The 21,670-nt window shown below is 42.7% G+C and overlaps 1 protein-coding gene across 1 annotated transcript in view; it reads right to left on the bottom strand.

Moving 5' to 3' along the window:
• Positions 1 to 1,778: 1,778 nt before the first annotated feature.
• The window catches only part of CDS1 (CDP-diacylglycerol synthase 1), a 45,062-nt gene continuing 25,170 nt past the window's right edge, over positions 1,779 to 21,670 (bottom strand). Inside the window, 8 exon segments of the mRNA XM_014949810.1 lie at positions 1,779 to 1,929; positions 3,074 to 3,177; positions 6,792 to 6,911; positions 8,861 to 9,013; positions 9,748 to 9,816; positions 10,559 to 10,646; positions 12,102 to 12,184; positions 14,472 to 14,530. Coding sequence (XP_014805296.1) covers positions 1,779 to 1,929; positions 3,074 to 3,177; positions 6,792 to 6,911; positions 8,861 to 9,013; positions 9,748 to 9,816; positions 10,559 to 10,646; positions 12,102 to 12,184; positions 14,472 to 14,530 — 827 coding nt within the window.

Below are 21,670 nucleotides of genomic sequence, written 5' to 3'. Positions count from 1 at the left end.
ATAAATGAATAAACCACAAATTAATAAACCAAGCTGCGCAGCCACTGACGGACCGAGCAGCTGGCAACTTTTTTGGGGGAGTTAGGAACTTTCTTGGGAGTGTTCCTTCAATACAGGACTGCAATCTCCAGCTCAGACATCATTTCATCCTGCCAAAAAACCTGACATCCACAGGAATTGCTTTGGACTTGGGTTTTGTTTTACACCCTGTTTTACAGGGGTGTTTTTTCACACACAGGCTACCAAGAGCCTACGTGCAAAACAGAGTCCATGGTGCTCTCAGGTCAACAAAAAGCAGCCTGAATTTCACAGATACAGCTTATCACCCACCCTAGGGATTTTCTCCATGGTTTTATCCTCAAGTAGCACCAACCATTTAAAATTTTCATCTTTTATATACATACACCTTTTAATATTTTCCATATATATATATATACACACACATCTACGTGGCTTCGGTACGTTCACCGCAGGAGAAACTTATTTACAATTAGTTGGAAAAATTCAATCGTATCGAGGTACAGTAACACCAAAACAAAATTGGCATTTGTGCTTTGTTTGTACAGGAGCCATTTTTGTCATTTCAGGAAAAAAAAAAAAAAAAAAAGCAGCTTACATTTTGATTTGCATCAAGACATGTCACATGATGAAAAGAGTTTGAAAACAGCTAGGATTGAGAATGACAGAGCATCAGCTTTCCTCCTATGCCCCACCAAGTCTACAGAATAGCTGCTTTCTATAAAAATTCTCCATTTGTGGATACCCAAGCTTGCTTGAGGACCTTCTCAATAAATAATAACACAGCCAAAGAGCCATGCATCCTGTCTTGCACTGTGCACATTCCTGAGACAAAAGTTCCTGCCTTCACTGAGTAACGTGTTAATAAAATAGCACTTAAACTTTACTTTTTACTTGGGACCTTGAAGTGCTTTTAAAAAGAAGGAAATACCCCCATTCTACACGGTAGTTATGAGGCACAAGGAATAAGGCTTGAATTACTGTCTTCAGACACTGACCAGGCCATGGAAACCAGGGTCTTGAACTCCAGATTCTCCCCAATCTGTTTACTGGGTTGGAGAATCCCATTTTCTTCAGATAATCTCTATTCTTGGATGTAGATGCTTGTTTATAATCCAGAACATTAACCAAAAAATAAAATAGCAGCTCCACAACCCAAACAGCCCAGCTATACTTCAGTAAAAGGTACTTTTTTTCTCTCATAAGCATGAAATAGTTTCATAAGAAAGCTGTTTCATTAAAAACAGAGCTAAGTTCAAACTTCATAGTGATTTAGTAAATCCAGGTAAGTCTGATACAGCAGGCTCTAAGCACCCCTTTGACCAGGCTAACAAGTATTTTCTGGCCAATTGTCATTTCTGCACTGGGCTACCTGTTTATGCTTCAGTAACCACTGGGGACCAAAAATAGATTGATAAATTAAACAATATTAAATAACTCGTTTAAAACTAACAGTGAATTTAATATATATATATTTTTTTAATTAAATACAAAGCCTGTCAGGCTCGGTGCTGAAGGAAGACTGCTGCCATCTACTTCAGGAACTAAAATATACAGCATTTGTACTGTTACTTTGCAAGCATTTTCATTATTTTAGGAGTAAAGAGATTTTCTGTGTCCAAATAGGAAGTCGGAAGCATTCACATTCATTTAAGGAAACATTCACCTCTTCTGGCCCACAAACCACTCTTCCTTTTGCTATTATCTATGTGCACATTTGCAATGCTGTTCCGCAGGCTCCTTGTAAATGGAGGTTTCTTCTAGTGCTCCTTTTTGAGAAGCTGCCCTCTCAGAGATGCCTACAGGATCCCTTTTTCAACGAGGTAAGATTTCAGGGTTTTATACACACTTAGTTGCTGCTCAGGCTGAAGGATCAACAGCTGCTTCAGTAATTTGCTGGGATTTGGACCCCTGTCAATGAAAAAAGACAATTTTTTAATTTTTTTTTTTTTTGTTCTACAGAAACTTTTTGACAGCTTTCCATATAATTCTTACTGCATAAACAAGGCCTTCCCTTTTCTGGGGACACCAAGTTATGGGTTTCTCCCAGTCTAACTCCTCAGGATGCACGGGCAAGCATTCTCCTTTGCTCAATCTGAACAGAAACTAAAAAGTATTTCTTGTATTTGCTGTCAAAGAGGGATATTAAGGCGGCTTATGACAAATTTAACATTCACTGATTCATCCTCAATCACTGTAATCAACATTTTTTCACCAACAGACCTTTTTTAGTTTAGTATCAGTTGCCAGACAAGGTGTGTGCTATCGAACTAAATGGAAAGCTGGCCAAGCAGGTGAAGGAAACCACAAGTTAAACCAAGCTTTTTCTAAGTAACAGCCTCATTTTTAGCTAGTCACTTATTTACAATCCGCTTCTAAGATGGACTGAATACAAGGCAAACAATCTGTTGCTGATTAGGTATAATTATTTAGCCATATCCATTTACAAAACTAAGGGCGTGTATCAAGTTTGGACACCCCCAGCCCCTGGATTCTCCCCCTGCCCCAGGAACTAAAATGACTGACTGTTAAGAAAATCATCATTCCCACTATTTCTTCTGGAAAGGCAGGTTGGTTCAGGGAAGATGAGCAGTATTTGTAAGAAGCTGTCTCCTCCTCTCTTCAACCATAGCATTTTCATCTTGAACAGGAAATCCCAAGTGGAGTGACTGAGAAATACTGGAACTCGCAGCCCTTCTGAAACCACTCCTGGAAAGCAGATGCTGCAGCAACCCTCCTGCTCAAACCCCCATCTTCATACCTCTCTGTAACCAGGAAATTGTAGGAAAACTTCTAAGAAGCTGCTACACAAGTCTTTCTGGTGCTTAGGGTACCCAGATTTTAACAGCAGCGACAAAACATGAAGGCAGAGCTTGAACCTGACACCAACCCTAGGCAGCGACATCAGTTTTCTCAATAGTCCTCTACTTGAAACCATGGCATAAATCAGATTTAGAAACCTGGTGCTACCAGTGCAGAACATAGCTCCTATGAAGTACCCATGGCACAGCTCCTGTGCAAGCTGAAGTAGTTCAATATTGTAAGAAGGCCATACCTTATGAAACTGGTGATATAGACATGCACAAAAGTGGCCATCAGGTACTGACAGTCAAAGCGATCCATTATCCCACCGTGCCCAGGGATTGTGTCTGCAAAATCCTTTTGGGGGTGAAGGATGGGGAGGGGGGGGAAATAAAAAAAAAAAAAAAACAAAGAAAATCAGGGTGAGTGATTGCCATGAAACACACTCCCAGTGTGTACCACTTGGCAGCAACACATCAAGGCCGCAATGAAGCTACAAGTTCCACTGCACTGAGCCAAAAGTTAGCAAGAGCCTCCTTGGCTAAAGGAGTTTTTTAAACTGCAAAGGGGAGTCCAGGGGTGAGAAGAAAAAGAAGAAGAGATGAAGCAACTTGTCCACAGTATCACACAGGAGGACAGCAGCAGCTGAGGTGCAGGTTTGCCAGGGCTGAGCACACTTGTGTGCCTGCACATCATGTTGTAACAAGCCTTTTCAGCTGATGGCTGTGTTTCCTGCCTCTGTAGAATCTAATTCTCCTCTTTAATACTTTTATTGCTTTATCCTCTACTGGTGGCTGCTGCTGAAGCACTTGTTACCGGGGAATATTTTTTTGCTGCAAGAGAAGCAGTGACCTGAGGACTCATCAGCAGTGACCTGAGTGATGAGGGGAGACCTCTTCACTCTCTACAACTACTTGAAAGGACACTGTAGAGAGGTTGGTGCTGGTCTCTTCTCACAGGTAATTAACAATAGAACGAGAGGGAACGGCTTCAAGCTCCAGCAGGGGAGGTTTAGACTGAACATTAGGAAGGAATTTTTCACAGAAAGAGTGGTCGGGCATTGGAACAGACTGCCCAGGGAGGGGGTGGAGTCACCATCCCTGGATGTGTTTAAGGGCCGTTTAGATGCAGTGCTGAGGGACATGGTGTAGGGGAGGACTTTGTAGAGTAGGGGAGATGGTTGGACTCGATGATCCCAAGGGTCTCTTCCAACCTCAATGATTCTATGACTCCTTCCACTAACACTGGCTTCACAAGTCACACTGCCCATTCGTCGGTCAGGTTTCTCACTGGGTTCTTCCAGTTAAAAACCATAACGTGTGCATACAACATAAATGTATTTAATAGAATCAAAAAACCCTGGAGGGAAAAAAATCATCACTACTGAAGAAAAATGTATTTCTGATGCAAATTACTTTTGACAGGCTACCTTTGTGCTACCTCGTCTTGTCTGTAGAACAGCTTTAGAAGTCAAACTATCCTCATATATATCTTTATTTGTCATCCACACTCATTTGTGTACTCTCTGAGTGAAAATCCTGATCTCAGTCATGGGGGGGTGACTGCCAGCAAGTTAAACCAGTCCTGTGCCAGTGCCACTCCAGCCTTCCAGTGCTGGGCAGGCATGGGGTGCCCAACGTAACCTACCAGCTGCCTTCAGTAACAACTCCACAATACCACAGAATGGTTTGGGTTGGAAGGGACCTCAAAGATCATGGAGTTCCACCCCCCCTGCCCTGGGCAGGGACACCTCCCACCAGACCAGGTTGCTCCAAGCCCCATCCAGCCTGGCCTTGAACCCCTCCAGGGATGGGGCAGCCACAGCTTCTCTGGGCAACCTGTTCCAGCGTCTCACCACCCTCACAGCAAAGAATTTTGTTCCTAAGATCTAATCTAAATCTCTCCTCTTCCAGTTTGAAGCCATTGCCCCTCGTCCTATCCCTACGTGCCCTTGTAAAAAGTCCCTCTCTGTCTTTCTTGTAGGCTCCCTTAGATACTGGAAGACTGCTATAAGGTCCCCCTGGAGCCTTCTCTTCTCCAGGCTGAACAACCCCAACTCTCTCAGCCTGTCTTCACAGCAGAGGTGCTCCAGCCCTCTGAGCATCTTCTGCATTCCCTCCAACAGGTCCATGTCCTTCCTGTGCTGAGGACTCCAGAGCTGGACACAGAGCTCCAGGTGGGGTCTCACCAGAGCAGAGCAGAGGGGCAGGATCACCTCCCTCACCCTGCTGGCCACACTTCTCCTGATGCAGCCCAGGATGGGGTTGGCTCTCTGGGCTGTGAGAGCATATTGCTGGCTCACGTTGAGCTTCTCATCCACCAGCACCCCCAAGTCCTTCTCCTCAGGGATGCCCTCCAGCCATTCTCTGCACAGCCTGTATTTGTGCTCAGGATTGCCATGGGATATCCCTATCTTCCTCACAGCACCGCCTTGGGTCACAGAAGTATTAAAAAAAAAAACCAAAACCAATCTACTTTTTAATATTTTACTTTAAGCGCTGCTTTTCAGAAGCATTTTTTTCCTCCAAAAGGCCTTCTTCACACAGTCTTTTGCTACCTGGATAGACAGGTCCAACAGCACACAAGGCTGTAGCTAGCAAAGTGCCGGGCAAGCTGCTCGGCCTGGTGTAAGAAAGAGGCATAAAAGTACAAGCACATGTAGGGAATTCAACACAAACAGAGAGGTTTATATATTTCTGTGCAAAGCACATGCCAAAACTGGTGGACGTAAAGGAACAATAACGAAGAACAACAACAACAACAAGCAACAGGAGAAGAATTCCAGCAGTCCTACCAAGCCATAAAGAAGGTCGGGAGAAAATTTGGGGGCTGCCCTCCTTCCCACATTCCTGCTGCCACTTAAGACCAGCCAGGGACAAGACTGCCACAAACGACAGCGCACACCTTGCAATAAACAGAGGGTAGCACGTCACATCGTTTTGCCAATCAATCCACGCTCTCGTTACAAGGAGGCACTTGGATTGGCAAAGGCAGCCCAACATCTCTCATGCTTTGGTGAACCTGCATCTGCGTGTGACACAAATACTGTTGGTAAAACACAGCCAGCCACAACCCGAAGGGTTCAACCGCCCTCGGTGCTTCTTGGGCATCTAGAGAAGACATTGAGGTGCTGGAGCGGGTCCAGAGAAGGGCGACAAAGATGGTGAGGGGTCTGGAGAATGAGTCTTATGAGGAGAGGCTGAGGGAGCTGGGGGTGTTCAGCCTGGAGAAGAGGAGGCTGAGGGGAGACCTTATTGCTCTCTACAACTCCCTGAAAGGAGGGGGTAGAGAGGTGGGGGTCGGTCTCTTCTCTCAAGTCCCAGGCGACAGGACAAGAGGAAATGGCCTCAAGTTGCCCCAGGGGAGGTTCAGGCTGGATATTAGGAAAAATTTTTTCACTGAAAGGGTTCTCAGGCATTGGAATGGGCTGCCCAGGGAGGTGGTTGAGGCCCCATCCCTGGAGGTGTTCAAAAGATGTAGGGCTGGGAGGTCTGGTTTAGTGATGATGCTCCTTGTTTGTTGTGTGGGTGTCTATTTTTGTCAGTTGGGTTGATGGTTGGACAAGATGATCTTTAAGGTCCCTTCCAACCTAGAAGGTTCTGTGATTCTGTGAGATTGCCTTTCACGTCAAGTAAAACATCTCACACCTTGCTCGTCTACACCGCGTCTGCAGCACGACTTGGAAGAGTAATTAACAGCCCAAATAGGAAACTAAATTATTCCTAGATTTCCATCACTGAAGTCACGTGTTGATTACACAAAGTTTTAAGAATAACACATAGGTATATCTGATAAAACTACGTACTGCTGCTGATGCTAAAGAACAGCTCCAACATCACCGCGCTGTAGTAGAAACTCTAGATTCTACAATGAACAAAAAAACCAACCAAACCAACCCAACCCCATCCACCAATTTATCTAATTCAAAGAAAAAACTAAACCCAAACCGGCTTACAGGAGTCATTACTCACCTTGATTTTGAAAGCTCTTTTAAATCCACTGGCGAAAAATCCTCCAAATGGGCCAATTAACGAGGCAAACGTTGACAGTGCAATGCTGTGCATCTGAAATGGGTACATATTCACCGTTTCCTACAAGAAAAATAATTAGCACTGTATTTCAATACATTTGGTTGTGGGCATTTTAAGCTGAAATATTTTTAAATGGGGCTGTTGCAGCTCATATTTCTACAAAGCTCCAGCTTTCCTGACACAAAGTAATACTGCAAAGAAAGAAAAAGTAGACATACTGTAGAAAGCTGCTGAAAGGCCTGGTCATGCGAACAGGATGATGTATTTGGGGTTGCTAGAGCACTTAACTTTAACTAATTACGTGGTTTTCAGCCAGTCCCTTAGTTGATCATAACAAATCTAACAACTAATTAAGTCACTTTCATTGGGCACCCAGCTGAAGTGCCTCTATGCAAATGCACGTAGCAAGAGGAGTTAGAGACGCGCGCGTGCCTCCAGGGCTATGATCTTGTTGGCATCACAGAGGCATGGTGGGATGACTCCTAGGACTAGAGTGTTGGAATGGAAGGATCCAGGCTCTTCAGGAAGGACAGAGAGGAGAGGTGAGGAGGGAGTGCCACCCTAGATGTCAATGACCAGCTGGAGTGTGTGTAGTTCCACCTGTGGATGGATGAAGAGCCAACGGAGAGCCTATGGGTCAAAAACTGAAGGGAACACAGGGGCAGGTGACGTTACAGTGGGGGTCTGCTACAGGCCACCTGACCAGGACAACAGATAGGACAGAGAGGAGCAGCATCATGTTCACAAACCCTGGTCCTTATGGGGGACTTCAACCACCCCGATATCTGTTGGACGGACAACACAGCGGGGGGCACAAGAAATCCAGGAAATTCTTGGAATGTGTCAATGACAACTTTCTTCTTCAAATGGTAGAGGAGCCAAGAGGAGAGAAACCAGGCTGAACCTTGTCCTTACTGACAAGGAGGGGCTAGGGGGGAATGTCAAGCTCAAGGGGAGCTTGAGACAGAACATGAGGAATGGAGTAACAGAGGGAAAACCAAAACCAGGCTGCTGCCCAAACAAGAAGATTCAATTTGACTTTCTATAGAGAGTGCTAAAACTAATTATCTCCTCAAAAGGCCTTATTAGAGCCTGGCAAAAACACTTCAGAACGGCACATGGAATTACCATCTCTTTTTAGGGTTAACTGATAGCTCTCTATTGGACTGGTACTGAACTGGGCATTCCCAGCTCCTTGCCCATTACCAAAATACACAATATAGCTGGACACAGTAAGACTTCTCTCTGCCCAATCCACATTATGTTTTTGGGCAGAAAATCCTTACTAAATTTACAATCAACTCTACATTCCCTGAAGCGACAGAATGAAAATATTGGAGGTCCCTCTAGATATACTATGGCTTTTCTAAGTACCAAGTGTAGGCATTATTTACTTTTAGTCTTAGGTTTAGTTGCTAGTTTCCAGTTTGTGCCTTCTTCTTGTAAACACATCAAACTTTTCTCCTTCAGCCTTAATCCCATGTAACCACAGGCAAAGCCCACCACTTTCCCTAGTGCTGTGTGCCCACCCTCTGTGCTGAGCCACCACTAATGCACAAGATGCTACGTGGTGAAGAAAGTACGAGCCCAATCCTACAAGCAGTTATCCACTAGCTAAAAAATTGAATTAAGTTCTACAAGATTACTTCAGCTTGCTACTAATTAGGGCCATAATAAGGCTTTGTCCTTCCATTTGCCATAAAAATTGAAAGGTTGCTCTTCAAAAGTGTTTTTTCTACAAAATGCTTAAGTGACATCCATTTCCAGAGCAAAGAGGATACAGGTCACAAGAACACAGGCAGGTTTCCTTGAGTGAGGTCATTTCCTCCAACCACCATGGTGACCACCTCCCCCGTCTGAGCAACACAGCACCTCATGGAGTTGATTCAGTTCTTACCCTTCAAGCCTTACCAGCATTCATCCCCCTTTCTAAAAAGGTCTAGAAAACCATTCAACCTGAGGAGTACAATTTCAATTTTAACCAAAGCCTTGGTTTTTTTTTTCCTTACCCATCCCAACACAGCCTGAAGCAATGGTGGCACAGAGTACTTCTTCATCTGAAAGAGCTCCGAAGGTTCACACTCCGTCACAAATCTGTTGGTTTCACTGTTATATTCCACAGGGCACACAAAGTACTGATATTGAGCCAAAAAATAGGCAGACTGAAAAGGAAAACAAACACTCATGAAACAGGCATTTGTTGTTACAATCAAAAATCATATTGTAACGGATTGCTTTGTCATCGCAAGCTAAGGATAATGAAAATCTTATGAATAACAGAGACCTAAAATGGAGTAAATTCAACCTAAGTTGGAGAATGCCTCAACAAAACAGACAAGTGTTCCATGTCCCTAGTGATGATCTCCCAGCTTGTTTTCATGTATCTCAAATTCGTATCTACTGGACATTTCTGCATTATAAAATTGCCAAACGTTAGCCATTCATCGTTTTTTGCAGTTCATTTCTCCATTAAAACTTGAACTATCACTTCAACCAAGTTTGGCAGTTATGAGTTCTGCTGACCTTCATGAGACATTACTTAATCAGGACAGTTACCATACACTGTTATTATCTTCTACGCATATCATCAGTGGAAACTACTTCTCAGGAAAAATGTCATTATAAAGTATGTAATACAAAAATACTACTTTACAAAGCGTAAATAATGTGATGAATAAACTTCAATTTCAAAATAGGTAGGCAACTAATACATAAAACGATTCCAGATAAAGTAACAGTAATGGCAAAAAATGGTCAATATAATCTATTCAACCTTTCCAGCTAGTCACGAATTGGCAAAATTCTCTAGCCAAAAAGAGCCCCTAACTCTTGGGCTTAGGTAAAACCAGAAAGTTGAAGACTGCACCTATACAAGGGAAGTCCTCTGGTTACTTACAATAAATCCAAAGACAACTGTGGAAAAGAAGCCTCCGATGAACCCTTCCCAGGTCTTCTTGGGAGACAGCTAGGCACAAAAGAGATAGCGTTAGCCTCAGCAGTTGCATCATGGAACCCTTTCTTACTCTATTTCTGGATGTTGATTGTGAAAATTAAGGTTTTTCAAAGGTATGTGTGAAAAACTGAATGTCAGGAGATGCAGCAACTGAACGTGATAAACAAAGGAGTATGGCTAGGACCTGTCCCAGGCAAGGAGGTCAAGTGCCAGCTCCATCCCATAGTAAGCTATTCATCAATTCTATCACATTTTCAATTTAGAAGCAGTTTAACATCAGAACCAACTAAAATACCCAAAAGTTAACACGGCAACATCATGACAACCATAATTCATGGCTTTCTGTGGGGTATTGCGTGTCCTACCAGAACAGGAAGATTACTACTTGAGCCCTCCTCAGTACTACATCAACAAGACCAGAGGAGGAATAGGTATATATACTCATTTCCAATTAGTTTCTGACAGTAAGGATGCAGTTAAACTTGCATATGAAATTAAAAAAGGAAGTGATCGTAAATGTTGATGCAATAGGCTTGAACTGCATTTATACTGTAATGTCAATATTACATTCACATTAATCCCAGTTTCCACTTGCAAATCTTCAGAAACAAGATGGTCAATTTGTTTTTTTAGCGAGGATGTGTATCATGCAGTACAGTGGAAAGTATTTTTTCCACAAACATGTTTTTGAACACGTATCAAAACCGCTATAAATCGTAAAAGCTTGTTAGTGAGGAGGTGCCTATGTACATACCTTAATTAATGGAGTTCTGCCAAAGAAGAATCCGAAAATGTAAGCGGTAATATCATTGCAGATAACACTTGAAATTGGAACCAGAAACCTAGAGAAAGACATAAAACATTTCATGGAGAAAAATTAAAACTGCCCAAAACTAAGCACAGGACAGAAAATGAAACAGCAGCATTTCTTTCTGGGAAATGTTTCTGTAGTATTTTGAAGGAATTAATGTTTCATAAGGCATTCCCCTAGTTCCCCCACCAGCAGCATATTTAGCTCTGCTGGTTTTAGTCTTCAGCCAATCGAGACCGTTACAGATCCACCTTACTTCCAAGTTAAAAATATGATTTTGGTGCATGAGCTTAAAAAGTGAACAGGCTGTCTTTGTCCTATCAGACTTGAAGACTGGTACCACAGTTAAGAAGAAATCAACAGATACAAAACATGTTAATGTTATTGATAACACCAAAGTTTAATGATACCTAAATTAAAAATAAAATAAAAGTTTTCTTTTTTTCCCCTCCTGTCAGTTTGGAGCAGCCTGTATTAGCTTCCCAAGTGTTCTTTTCATGCAGACAGCATCTGAATTTGTTACTCAAGCCTGTTAACCCCTTCTTTTTCCCTTTTAAAAACAGGGGTGCATTAATAAGCTAGAAGTCAGATCTGGTGGCCATCTGCCAAATTGCCTAGCACCAGTGGAAATAAGAAATAGTAGGCTAGCAAGGTTACTGGGCTCAGTTTTTGGCACATGAACATGATCACTATGAAAAGAATCCGTTTACACAAACTTTGTCAAAGGCTTTGGGTTTTCTTTCTAACCATAAGCATGTATTTTCTGCAATAATCTCTCCAGTTGCACATGTATCAGGAAAAGAAAAAAGGAGAACATGCAGTATTATGTCCTTGGAAGGATACAAATCATCTTCTTATGGGCTGCTGCTTCCTTCTTTCTCAACTTGTAATTTACCCTGTCCTTAAAGAAGTGAGGGGTGGAAAAACACACCCCCTCTTTAAGGAGCGGTTTATAAGTGATCGAGTTTAACTGCATCATCAGAATTTAATATATTGCTGGAAATGGGGCATTAAGATGACCCAGCAACATCTAAGATTTAAACTCTTAAAATATTTTAAGTAATCTGATTATATCTGAACAGGGAAGGCGGCCAGATTGGGGATTTCAAATTCAATGGTCTAACTTAAATAGCTCTGAGAAAAAAAAGAATTGCTGGATATTCATCCATTCAGCAAAATACTATGGAAAACTACTTCACCAAGCATGCAAGCAATCCTATTCCTTGCAAGTAAATGGAGCAGCTTCTCAAAACTACCATACTTGGAGCTGCCAATCCAGATAAAGAGGTTTCTGCTTCCTATCCTGTATCCTTTACCTCATCGCTCCCAATTCCTCCGACTTCCCCTTCCAACTAGACATTAATGCTCCTTAATTTGTGCTGCTTCACACCTTCCCACAATCATTCCCTAAGCAGATCTATGTAAAAGAACCCGACCCTCTCAATGCAACAGAGTTAACAAATTGATTTATTTACTGTCCCCTTACCAGATCATGCCTTCAAAGAGATTTTGGATGACAAGATGGGATTGAGTTACAGTGATCAGCAAAGTGACATGAGTCCATGCGAACTGTTAACAACGCAACAACAACACAACAGTTAGTGAAAACACCAATCTGTACACCTTGAGAAATACCAGCTAGAGGAACTACTTAGGAGCTCACAGGAAAGACCACTTTTCTAGTGACAATGCAAGAGATGTGTGCATACAGCATATCACAAGTTAGCTAAGCTTTCCGAAGCAAGTACTGAAGCTTTAACAGGTTTCCCCATCACTTACCTCTGCCCAGAATTTTTTTAACATCTGATTTTAATAAGACATACACCTCGAGCATGAAAGCAGCGGAGAAATGTAAGCAATGGGATATTCTGTATTATACATATAACAGACACGTTAGAACCGCAACAATAAAATGGTAATGAACTGCTCATGAAAGAGTCACGTTAACACAGATGGGGATATCTCTCATAACAGAATACCAGTCCTCTTAGGAAACACGAAAATTCTCAAGACTAGCAAAAGCAATGTGTTAATTTTTATGCACAAGGTCATTTAAACAGTCATTTTCCCTCCGTATTACTGTACTTGGGTGTTTATTCTGTACTGCCAGTGTACAAAACAACTGTTTCCAAACAGTTTACCAGTCAAAATTCTACAATAGATTTTATTTTCCAAAAACTTCCAAGTCAGTAAGTGGTAGTTTTTTTTCCAAGAAACACCAAATTGAAACACTTGAAATGTCTGGGTGATTTAACATTTGGAATGTCTTACTATTTTAATTCTCTTCTCACATGGGTTTTCCTATGGCAGCCAGCACCTACTGCCAGTTCGGACAGCTCAAGAATGCTGAAAGGGGGAGCTGCAAGAACTGAATTTCACTGAATTTCACTGAATTTTAGAGTTGGAAGGGACCATAGAGATCATCTAGTCCAACTCCCCTGCTGAAGCAGGATTGCCTAGAGCTTGTCAGAGCATGTTACTCAGGACTGCAACTGACTAAAAGTTTCTGAAAATATTACCTGCTGGTTAATTAAAGCGTTTCTGCAGCAATATTTTTAGTATTTGTGCAGCGATCATGAAACACCACCTAAAACCAAACAGCTACTCCCCATGTCTGTTCAAACACTGCGTTGCCACGCAGTGGATACAGGACTTCCCTCTGTTTTACTGCAATTCTTAGGTGCTCACACCTTAATGTTTTCTGGGCAGGTACCAAGTCATATGACTGACACTACGGGTTTTTTTCCTGCCTTCTTTCCAGAAGGGGGGGAAAAAAGAAAAAAAAAAAAGGAAAATTAATATATTTGCCTTGTGCCAATCTGAAGATGAGGACTTTATTTTTTTCCAGATTAGAAGATAAAGACCACCTCTCCTAGAAAAGCTGCATCTCCCCGTCAGATAAATTCTCCCACAAACAGGGTAAATTTTTTTGAGTAAGAGTTTTGGGGTTTTTTTACATGCTCATAACAGAGCTCAGCTAAGTCCTGGTCTAGAATTTGGGATACAGTGCTACCTAAAGCACTGTAGAAATGGAGGGGTTAACCACATCCCCAGAGAGCTATAGGAAATCTTTAAGGTTGTGCAATGCCCTGACTGCTCAAGCTCTTTAAAGACAGAAGCCATGCTGCATTACTCCTTTACTGCTCCTTCTAGTCATTTCTATATACAAGTGGAGGGTTTCAGTGGGTTTTTTTTGAGTTTGCTTTGGTTTGGACAGGTTTTTTTTGGTGGTGTGGTTTGTTTTGGTTTTTTTTTTAAACACGTAACAAAATTAGAAAAAGGTTCATGCTCTTGATTAGTTATTATGCTGTTCGTTAAGTGGCCAAACACAAGAGATGAGAGCAGCGTTTTCTTTTAATAGATCTATTGAGCACAACAGAGCTGAAAACCTGAGCTGCTGTTAAAAAGTCACAGAATAAATCCTCCACATAGGGGTTAAAAAATCGAGTTCCCTTCGCAGTACTTCAGTGGGGCCTCTGCAAAGTAACACTTGAGTCACAAGAACCACTTCCCACCCTACCCTAAACTATTTGGTTTTGGAGCCGGGAGGGAGATGCACACCCTTTTCTCCAGGAAAAGCCTATTCCTAAGGGAAACATATCACCTTGTGTATGCACAAAGCCTCACCCACGACAGCTTGTATTGACTAAAAGGCTGCCATGCCATGATATAATCATAATAAGCTGCAAAGAGAACAGATACCGAGCAGCCCAACGCCGCTCCGTTTCATGCCACTGTGGGTTTAAAGCACATTTTCCACGCCCCTCTTCCAAGCTATTTCATGAACATCAGGACATGACTCTTTCTGGTGACATTGGTAACGTTGAGTGACCACAGCAAAGTGGAGAATACACACCATGTAAAACTGCAGACGATAATGTTTCTTCACTAAACTCAAAACAAATATGCAGAAGCCTGTAAAACAAAGCAAGTGCAGTTTGTACCATCTTATATTTAATCACACTCAACTGTGATATACCAGTAATTCTCTTCTTTTGAAGCAGCTTTTAATCCCTCTGCTGCAAGGAGCGTTTGTTTGTATTCAGCAAAGCATACATTGGAATTATTCTCGTTAGACCTTTAGTTAACAACAGCAAAGAGCATCCATTTCATTACTTATAAGGTCCCATCACAGGCATCAATTTTTCAGGGAGGAGACCATCACCTTCAAAGACCACTCAAAAACCAGGCTGACAAGCTGCTTTGGAATAATTAATGGAAATAATTGAAAGGAAAAGACCAGCTTGCACCTTTCCTCCAGGCAGGCACACGGCTGCATGCAAGACAAGAAGGATGTGCAGGCATTTGGAGAAATCAACTGATTGAAAGAAACATTCTGGGGGACTACCAGAGCACCTCTGCTCCCTTAGGGCAACCTCCCACACACCAGGAGGGTCAGAGGCCCTCAGAAGGCCCTTAACCCTGGGGACAGCCCCCAGTGACCCCCCCGGATCCCAGTGCAACAGCCACCAAGAGGCTTTGCCTCCTGCTTTTGCTCCCAATTGGCTTGTCTCACCCCTCTCCCCTCACGATGCATTAGTTAAGTTAGTTTCCTCGAGCCAAAGACAGCTGAAAAAGGTCAAGCCTTGCAAAGCTGGTTTCATGTTTGTGATCTAAGAACCAATTAGAATTTTTATTTGGCTTAAAAAAACCAAAAAACCAGTAGACAGACTGACAGTCCGTCATTAAAATCAGGGGTTTTAATGTATTTTACAAGTATTTGTGCCATAACAGTCTCCTGTTCCTTAGGCCAATCTGCATCTTCCGTTGATTTAATTTTAGGCTAAACCAATATCAACTGCATTGCTGAAAATACCATGGACTGTATTTACACGTTCACAAAGCAATACCCCACCAGACTTCCAGCTTATGCTCTTTTCTTCCTAGACAAGAGGTTTTAAAAAAGTCTTTCTTTGGATAGGGAGGAAAATCTACGCATGAGGCAAGCACCTGAATATCTTGCAGACAAAATAAAGCCTCAGGCATTTTGAATAATCAGTTTAAAACACATTGGTCAATCTTGCTGCTGTAGACCTAGGAGAACACTTGCACAATAAAGCTTACACATACAAATTATCTCCACAGACTGCCAAAATAGCATTCACGTATTCAGGTACTGAGCCTCAGTTCTTCAGTGATCAAAATTAATTCATGGCAACTTCTCCTGAGCACTATTAGCTCAACTTTCTCAAGATCACCTACTTATTTAGGCTGCTTTCCTCTTCTTCTCAGTGAATACAAAATTTACCTTCATCTTTTCCCAGGAAAAATGGTACAGTGAGCAACAAAATTCCTCCAACATCAAGAGGAAAAAGAAACTTAAAGTGCATAAAGCTGGGAAGCAATTAATATTTTTTTTTAAAGAAATAAGCAGAGAAACAAATGCAGCCCAAAGTTCTTTCATTTTTGCAATTTCCTATGCTTACCTGTTAAATAGAGTGCAAAAGATATAAACCTGTGGTAACGAATTAGGAATTGAAGCTGTTCTCTCCTCTGAACAAAGGTAGCAAAGTAATCAGCTACAGTCTCTCCATAAAAGAAGTAGTTCACACAAAGTAAAAAGTACCTACAACATACAACAGACAGCAGTTATTTTAACAAGATAATAGATATTTACGTGTCATTCTTAAAAACAAAACAACAAAACACCACAGAAGGCAAACCAGAAGGGTAGAGAAGACATGCAGGAAAAATAAAATTCAAGTATAAATCCAGTCTTACACTTCTGGGTCAGTGTCTCCTCTGGTAAATCAATTTTTTTTTTAATTATTCTAAAGCAACCGCACTAGAAAAACGAATACATTTTGCAGGATACAGTTGGAAAATTTATTTCATCCTTAACTGTGCTACTAAATACTCCAAACCTGCGTAAATCATTTTCAGATATTCTAAAGGCACAGATGAAGTATCTGCTATCGGTGATATCGACACAAGCCATTCTGCATATTCTTTTCCTGTATCCTGATAAGGGTAGTTTGCAATTTCTGCCTTACAAACAGGAAAAAAAAAATATATACTTGCATAACGAATCCTCCAGGATTACAGGACAGTGAATCTGACATGGGGCTTGAGGATCTGAACGTAACTATACTTTTGCCATCTGGCCCGAAGATTCTTAGCTGAAAGGGTTACTGCTGCATCTCCTGCTCCACCCCACCACACACTTTGCCTTTTAGCTTTCTTGACAGCAATAATCTTACAGGGTTAAATCCATCAACTAACTAGAAAATGCAGCTATTACTACAACTATTTCAAAACAATTTTGTGGGAGTATGCCCATACCCAACGTTCAACTGAGTTAAAACGTCACCTTCAGCCATCTCTTTTTGAGAGATCTTCAAAGAAATTCCTTTCAGTCAAAACAGTCAGTACGCAAGTGTTCTGTCAAAGGTTTTCATACACACGGATCTTCATGGTTGGAAAGGACCTCTGAGATCACCGAGTCCAACCACACACACACAAAAGACCCCCACAATCTTGGGCACTAGAGCATGCCCTCAAGTGCCACCTCTACACGTTTCTTAAATCCCTCCAGGGATGATGACTCCACCACCTCCCTGGGCAGGCCCTTCCAGTGCCTGACCACCTTCTCAGGAAAGTCATTCTTCCCAAGATCTCATCTAAACCTCCCCTGCCCCAACTTCAGACCATTTCCTCTGCTCCTCTCATGATTCCCTTGGGAGAAGAGGCCAACCCCCACCTCTCTACACCCTCCTGTCAGGGAGCAGGAGAGGGCAAGGAGGTCTCCCCTCAGCCTCCTCCTCTCCAAACTCAACATGCCCACTTCCCTCAGCCTCTCCTCGTGTTCTCCAGACCCCTCCCCAGCTTGGTGGCTCTCCTCTGGACACGCTCCAGCACTTCAATGTCCTTCTTGTGGTGAGGGGCCCAGAACTGAACCCAGCCCTCGAGGTGAGGCCTCACCAGTGCCCAGTCCAGAGGCACCATCACTGCCCTGCTCCTGCTGGCCACGCTGCTCCTGACACAGGCCAGGATGCTGGTGGCCTTCTTGGCCACCTGGGCACACTGCTGGCTCCTGTTCAGCCAGCTGTCCACCAACCCCCCCAGGCCCCCTTCAGCTGGGCAGCTCCAGCCACTCTGCCCCCAGCCTGGAGCGCTGCAGGGGGTTGGTGGGACCGAAATGCATACAAATTCAGTTACTCAACTGAAGTCACAATGGGATCTCAACTGCCAAGGCATCACTCAACACAAACCAATAAATAGCAAATCCAAAATCACTAAGAGAGGCACCTCACTAGGCAACATACTTTTCATCTTATTACCAAAGTCAGCCACAGAAGATGGCTATGATTCAAGACTATATTTCCAGGTAGTCTCAGAGTGATCAGTATTCATTCTCTTCCTCCCCGAGAGAGATTAATGCTCATTTTGCAAGGCTTCACATCCCTGCATAAGTCAAATAATTGATGTTCAGAGTAACAGGATTCTCTTATGTCATTGAAATGTCTTAATATTTAGCCTCAGGGCAAGATGTTGGACTGAAAAGAGCTTTGATGTTATCTAGTGTGGCACTGCAGAAGAGTTGATTTTGAGCTCCACATATGAAAGTGACAGTGGTCAACTGCAAAAGTAGGCTAAGTGGCAAAGCGCACTTCTTCTCCTCTAAAAATTTTGGCAAGACCACAGAATAATTCATGTATGAGTCTGCCCTAGCTGTAGAAACAGAAGCCACAGACTAAAGCAGACAATAAATGATGAGGGGCCTGGAGCATCTCCCTTAGGAGGAGAGGCTGAGGGACTTGGGTCTTTTGAGTCTGGAGAAGAGAAGGCTGAGGGGGGATCTGATCAAGGCTTAGAAATACTTCAAGGGAGGGTGTCAGGAGGATGGGGCTGGTCTTTTTTCAGTGGTGCCCAGGGACAGGACAAGAGGAAACGAGCACAAACTTGAATATAAGAAGTTCCACCTGAACATGAGGAGGAACTTCTTTGGGGTGAGGGTGGCAGAGCCCTGGCAGAGGCTGCCCAGGGAGGTGGTGGAGTCTCCTTCTCTGGAGACATTCAAACCCGCCTGGACACATTCCTGTGGGACCTGCTCTGGGTGGCCCTTCTTTGGCAGGGAGTTGGACTAGATGATCTCCAGAGGTCCCTTCCAACCCCATATCATTCTGTGATCAGTCCCTTGGATAATCCAGGAGTGACCAGAGAGGAACTGATTAGCATTTACAGAAGAGCCAACAGCAGGAATCCACCACATGACACAGTCAAGTTGCTTCCAGAAGTGAAGATGGAATGTGACAAGAGACAGGGAACAACCTGGGTATATCAATTCCTTTAAAAACCAATCCCAGCACAAAACCAACACAACACAACTGACTTGTCCAAGTTCACATGTGGAAGACAACTACAGAATCCTGTATTAGAGGCAGATACCAAGTTTTATGTCCACCCATGACCTACAAAGCTGTCCTTCCACCATGACAGGCTATGAAGAACGTGAAGATTTAAGTTTCACATCCCTACTTATTGATGTTTTTGCTTACTACTCACCAGCTGAGGGATCTAAACCATGGTAAATCGTATGAGTGGTAGACTCTGTAACCTATAGTAATGATTTCATGGTAACACTTCACCTGAATGCTTAAGACCTAAAATAAGAGAAACAAAAAAATTATGTAAATATACTGCAGTTGTTTCTTAAAGGCAGAAAGTAGTACTACAACCTGTGTTAAGGAGAGAAATTATGCTGAATTCAAATTCCACACAGAAAACTTCAAAGCAAGTCTACGGAAAACTAAAGCTCCATTTAAACCCCCTCCCCCCCCAAACCATTAGGCATGCTGAGAAGGGCTAGCTGGAAGAATCTGTTTGTGAAACAAGGAAAAGCTCCTGAATTTTCTTCATTAAAACCGTTTGGCAGCAGCAGGTCAAAAGTACTGCCCGCAAAGAAGGCTATTCTGTTTTCTGTGGCTGTTTTCTCTTTAAACAGTTTAAGAAATATATTCTAAGCTCAATGGAAAAAACTGGCTGTGCAACGCAACTCGGACACCCAGGTCTTCCACTTGCAAGCATCTTATTAAGGGCAATTAGCATTGATGATGAGAAGCAAAGCTTGTCTAACCCAGGTCTGAATGTCACACCCTCCACTGCCTTCGTTTGACTTTGCTGATCTCACTATTTCGGCGCTTGCCTGTGCAAGTCTGGTAGTCGGTCCTGGCGGAGTCTCCTCCAGGAGAAGTCAGCTCTTTGGAGCCCAAAGACTGACAGTTTTGTCTAATCCACAGCCACCAAGCAGATTGCCCTGCCCAGATCTCACCTATTGCCAAACGCAGGTCACCAGTAATCCCATGCAGAGGCAGGAGTAAGAACCTACCCACCCCGATTGCGCGTGTCGGCACGTCGGGTTTGCCTCATGAATAAATTTCACCTTGCTCAATGTGTGAACCCAGTTTAAAAGTGTCATGCACCACCTAAGTGAGTTATTTTTGACGCTCCCCTACCTCATGCTCTTTCTTCTGGTTGGCCTATATTATAAAACTTAAATGCCATATGCAAGACCAACGTTAAAGGGCTGCACCTTACAGTGAGAAAGGACACTGGGGTCCAAAGTCATGGAAGCTTATGCCTGTTACCTTAGTAGCAGGCAAACATAAAACATGACTCTCAACTTTTTTGAGTAGTCTCAGGGCTTGTCCTCCAAAATTCACTACATTACCCTTCCTACAAGTCTCTGGGCATCTTCAGTTTCAGCATTAAGATTTGGTATTAGCATGCCAACTCTTGTATACGTGTGAGCTACTTGATTCCAGTGACATAAAATAACTAATGAACAAAACTGGTTTTTCTCCTCCATTCTCGTTTTCACATAGTCTCGACTTTATCACCAGTTTATTATATTAGAAGACAGATTTTTTGCTGTATGGAACAACAGAGAAAGAACTCTATCCCAATTCTATAAGCTAACTTTAATTACTTTTTGCAATCATAAGCAAAGCTATGAAGAGGTGAACCAATCTCAGAGTATACCATAAATATACCAAATCACGCTAGAAATTGATTTGTTCGTTTTTGTTCATTATCATCATTCTCAAGTGTAACAGACCAATAAAGGAAGGATTGGGAAAAAATATCTCTCTGCAATGACCAACCATTTAAAGAGGCTTTTTTTGTTGTTTCTCCACATACAAAAAAGAAAAATCCACCAGTGAAACAATTTATTACTAGTTTGTTACATCATTCATCTGAAAACAGGAAATATAAACCAGACTAATTCAGATGTAGAGACTATAATGCAGACTGCAATACTGATGAAACAGTATTTCTCAAGACAAAACGGGGGGGGGGAAAAAGGGAATTTATGACCTTTGGAAGAAGGGGCAGGCAACTCAGGAAGACTACAAGATGTCGTGACGTTATGCTGGGAGAAGGGCCAAAGCCCAAATAGAAATTAATCTGGCTTCTCCCGTAAAAGACAATAAAAAAATATTTCTATAAATAAATTAGCAACGAGGGCTAAGGAGAAGCTCCATCTTTTATTGGATGCAGGGGGAAAGATAATGACAAAGCATAAGGAAAGGACTGAGGTACCTTATACCTTCTTTGCCTCAGTCTTTAACAGTATGACCAACTGTTCTTAGGCTACCCAGCCCCCTGCTGTGGAAGACAGAGTAGAATGAAGCCCTGATAATCCAAGGGTAAACAGTTAGCGACCTGCTACACCACGTAGAGACACATGGGATTCAGCTGAGGGAACTGAGGGAGCTGGAGGAAGTGCTCACCAATCCACTTGCCATCAATTAACAAGCAGCCCTAACTAACCGGGGAGGTCCCAGATGACTCGAGCTTAGCAACTCTGAGGCTTATCTACAAGAACATCCCAAAAGAGGATCCAGGGAACTACAGGCCTGTCAGTCTGACCTCAGTGCCAGGGAAGGTTATGGAACAGGCCATCTCAACTGCCAGCACACAACACGTACAGGACAACCAGGTGATGAGGCCTAGGCAGCACGGGTTGAAAGGCAGGACCTGCTTGACTAACCTGATCTCCTTCTATGACAACATGACCCGTTTAGTGGATGAGGGAAAGGCTGTAAATGTTGT

Source organism: Calidris pugnax, unplaced genomic scaffold (assembly GCF_001431845.1).
Source record: "Calidris pugnax isolate Ruff unplaced genomic scaffold, ASM143184v1 scaffold42, whole genome shotgun sequence".
Lineage (NCBI taxonomy): Eukaryota > Metazoa > Chordata > Aves > Charadriiformes > Scolopacidae > Calidris > Calidris pugnax.
This window is presented reverse-complemented; position numbering and strand designations above follow the sequence as displayed.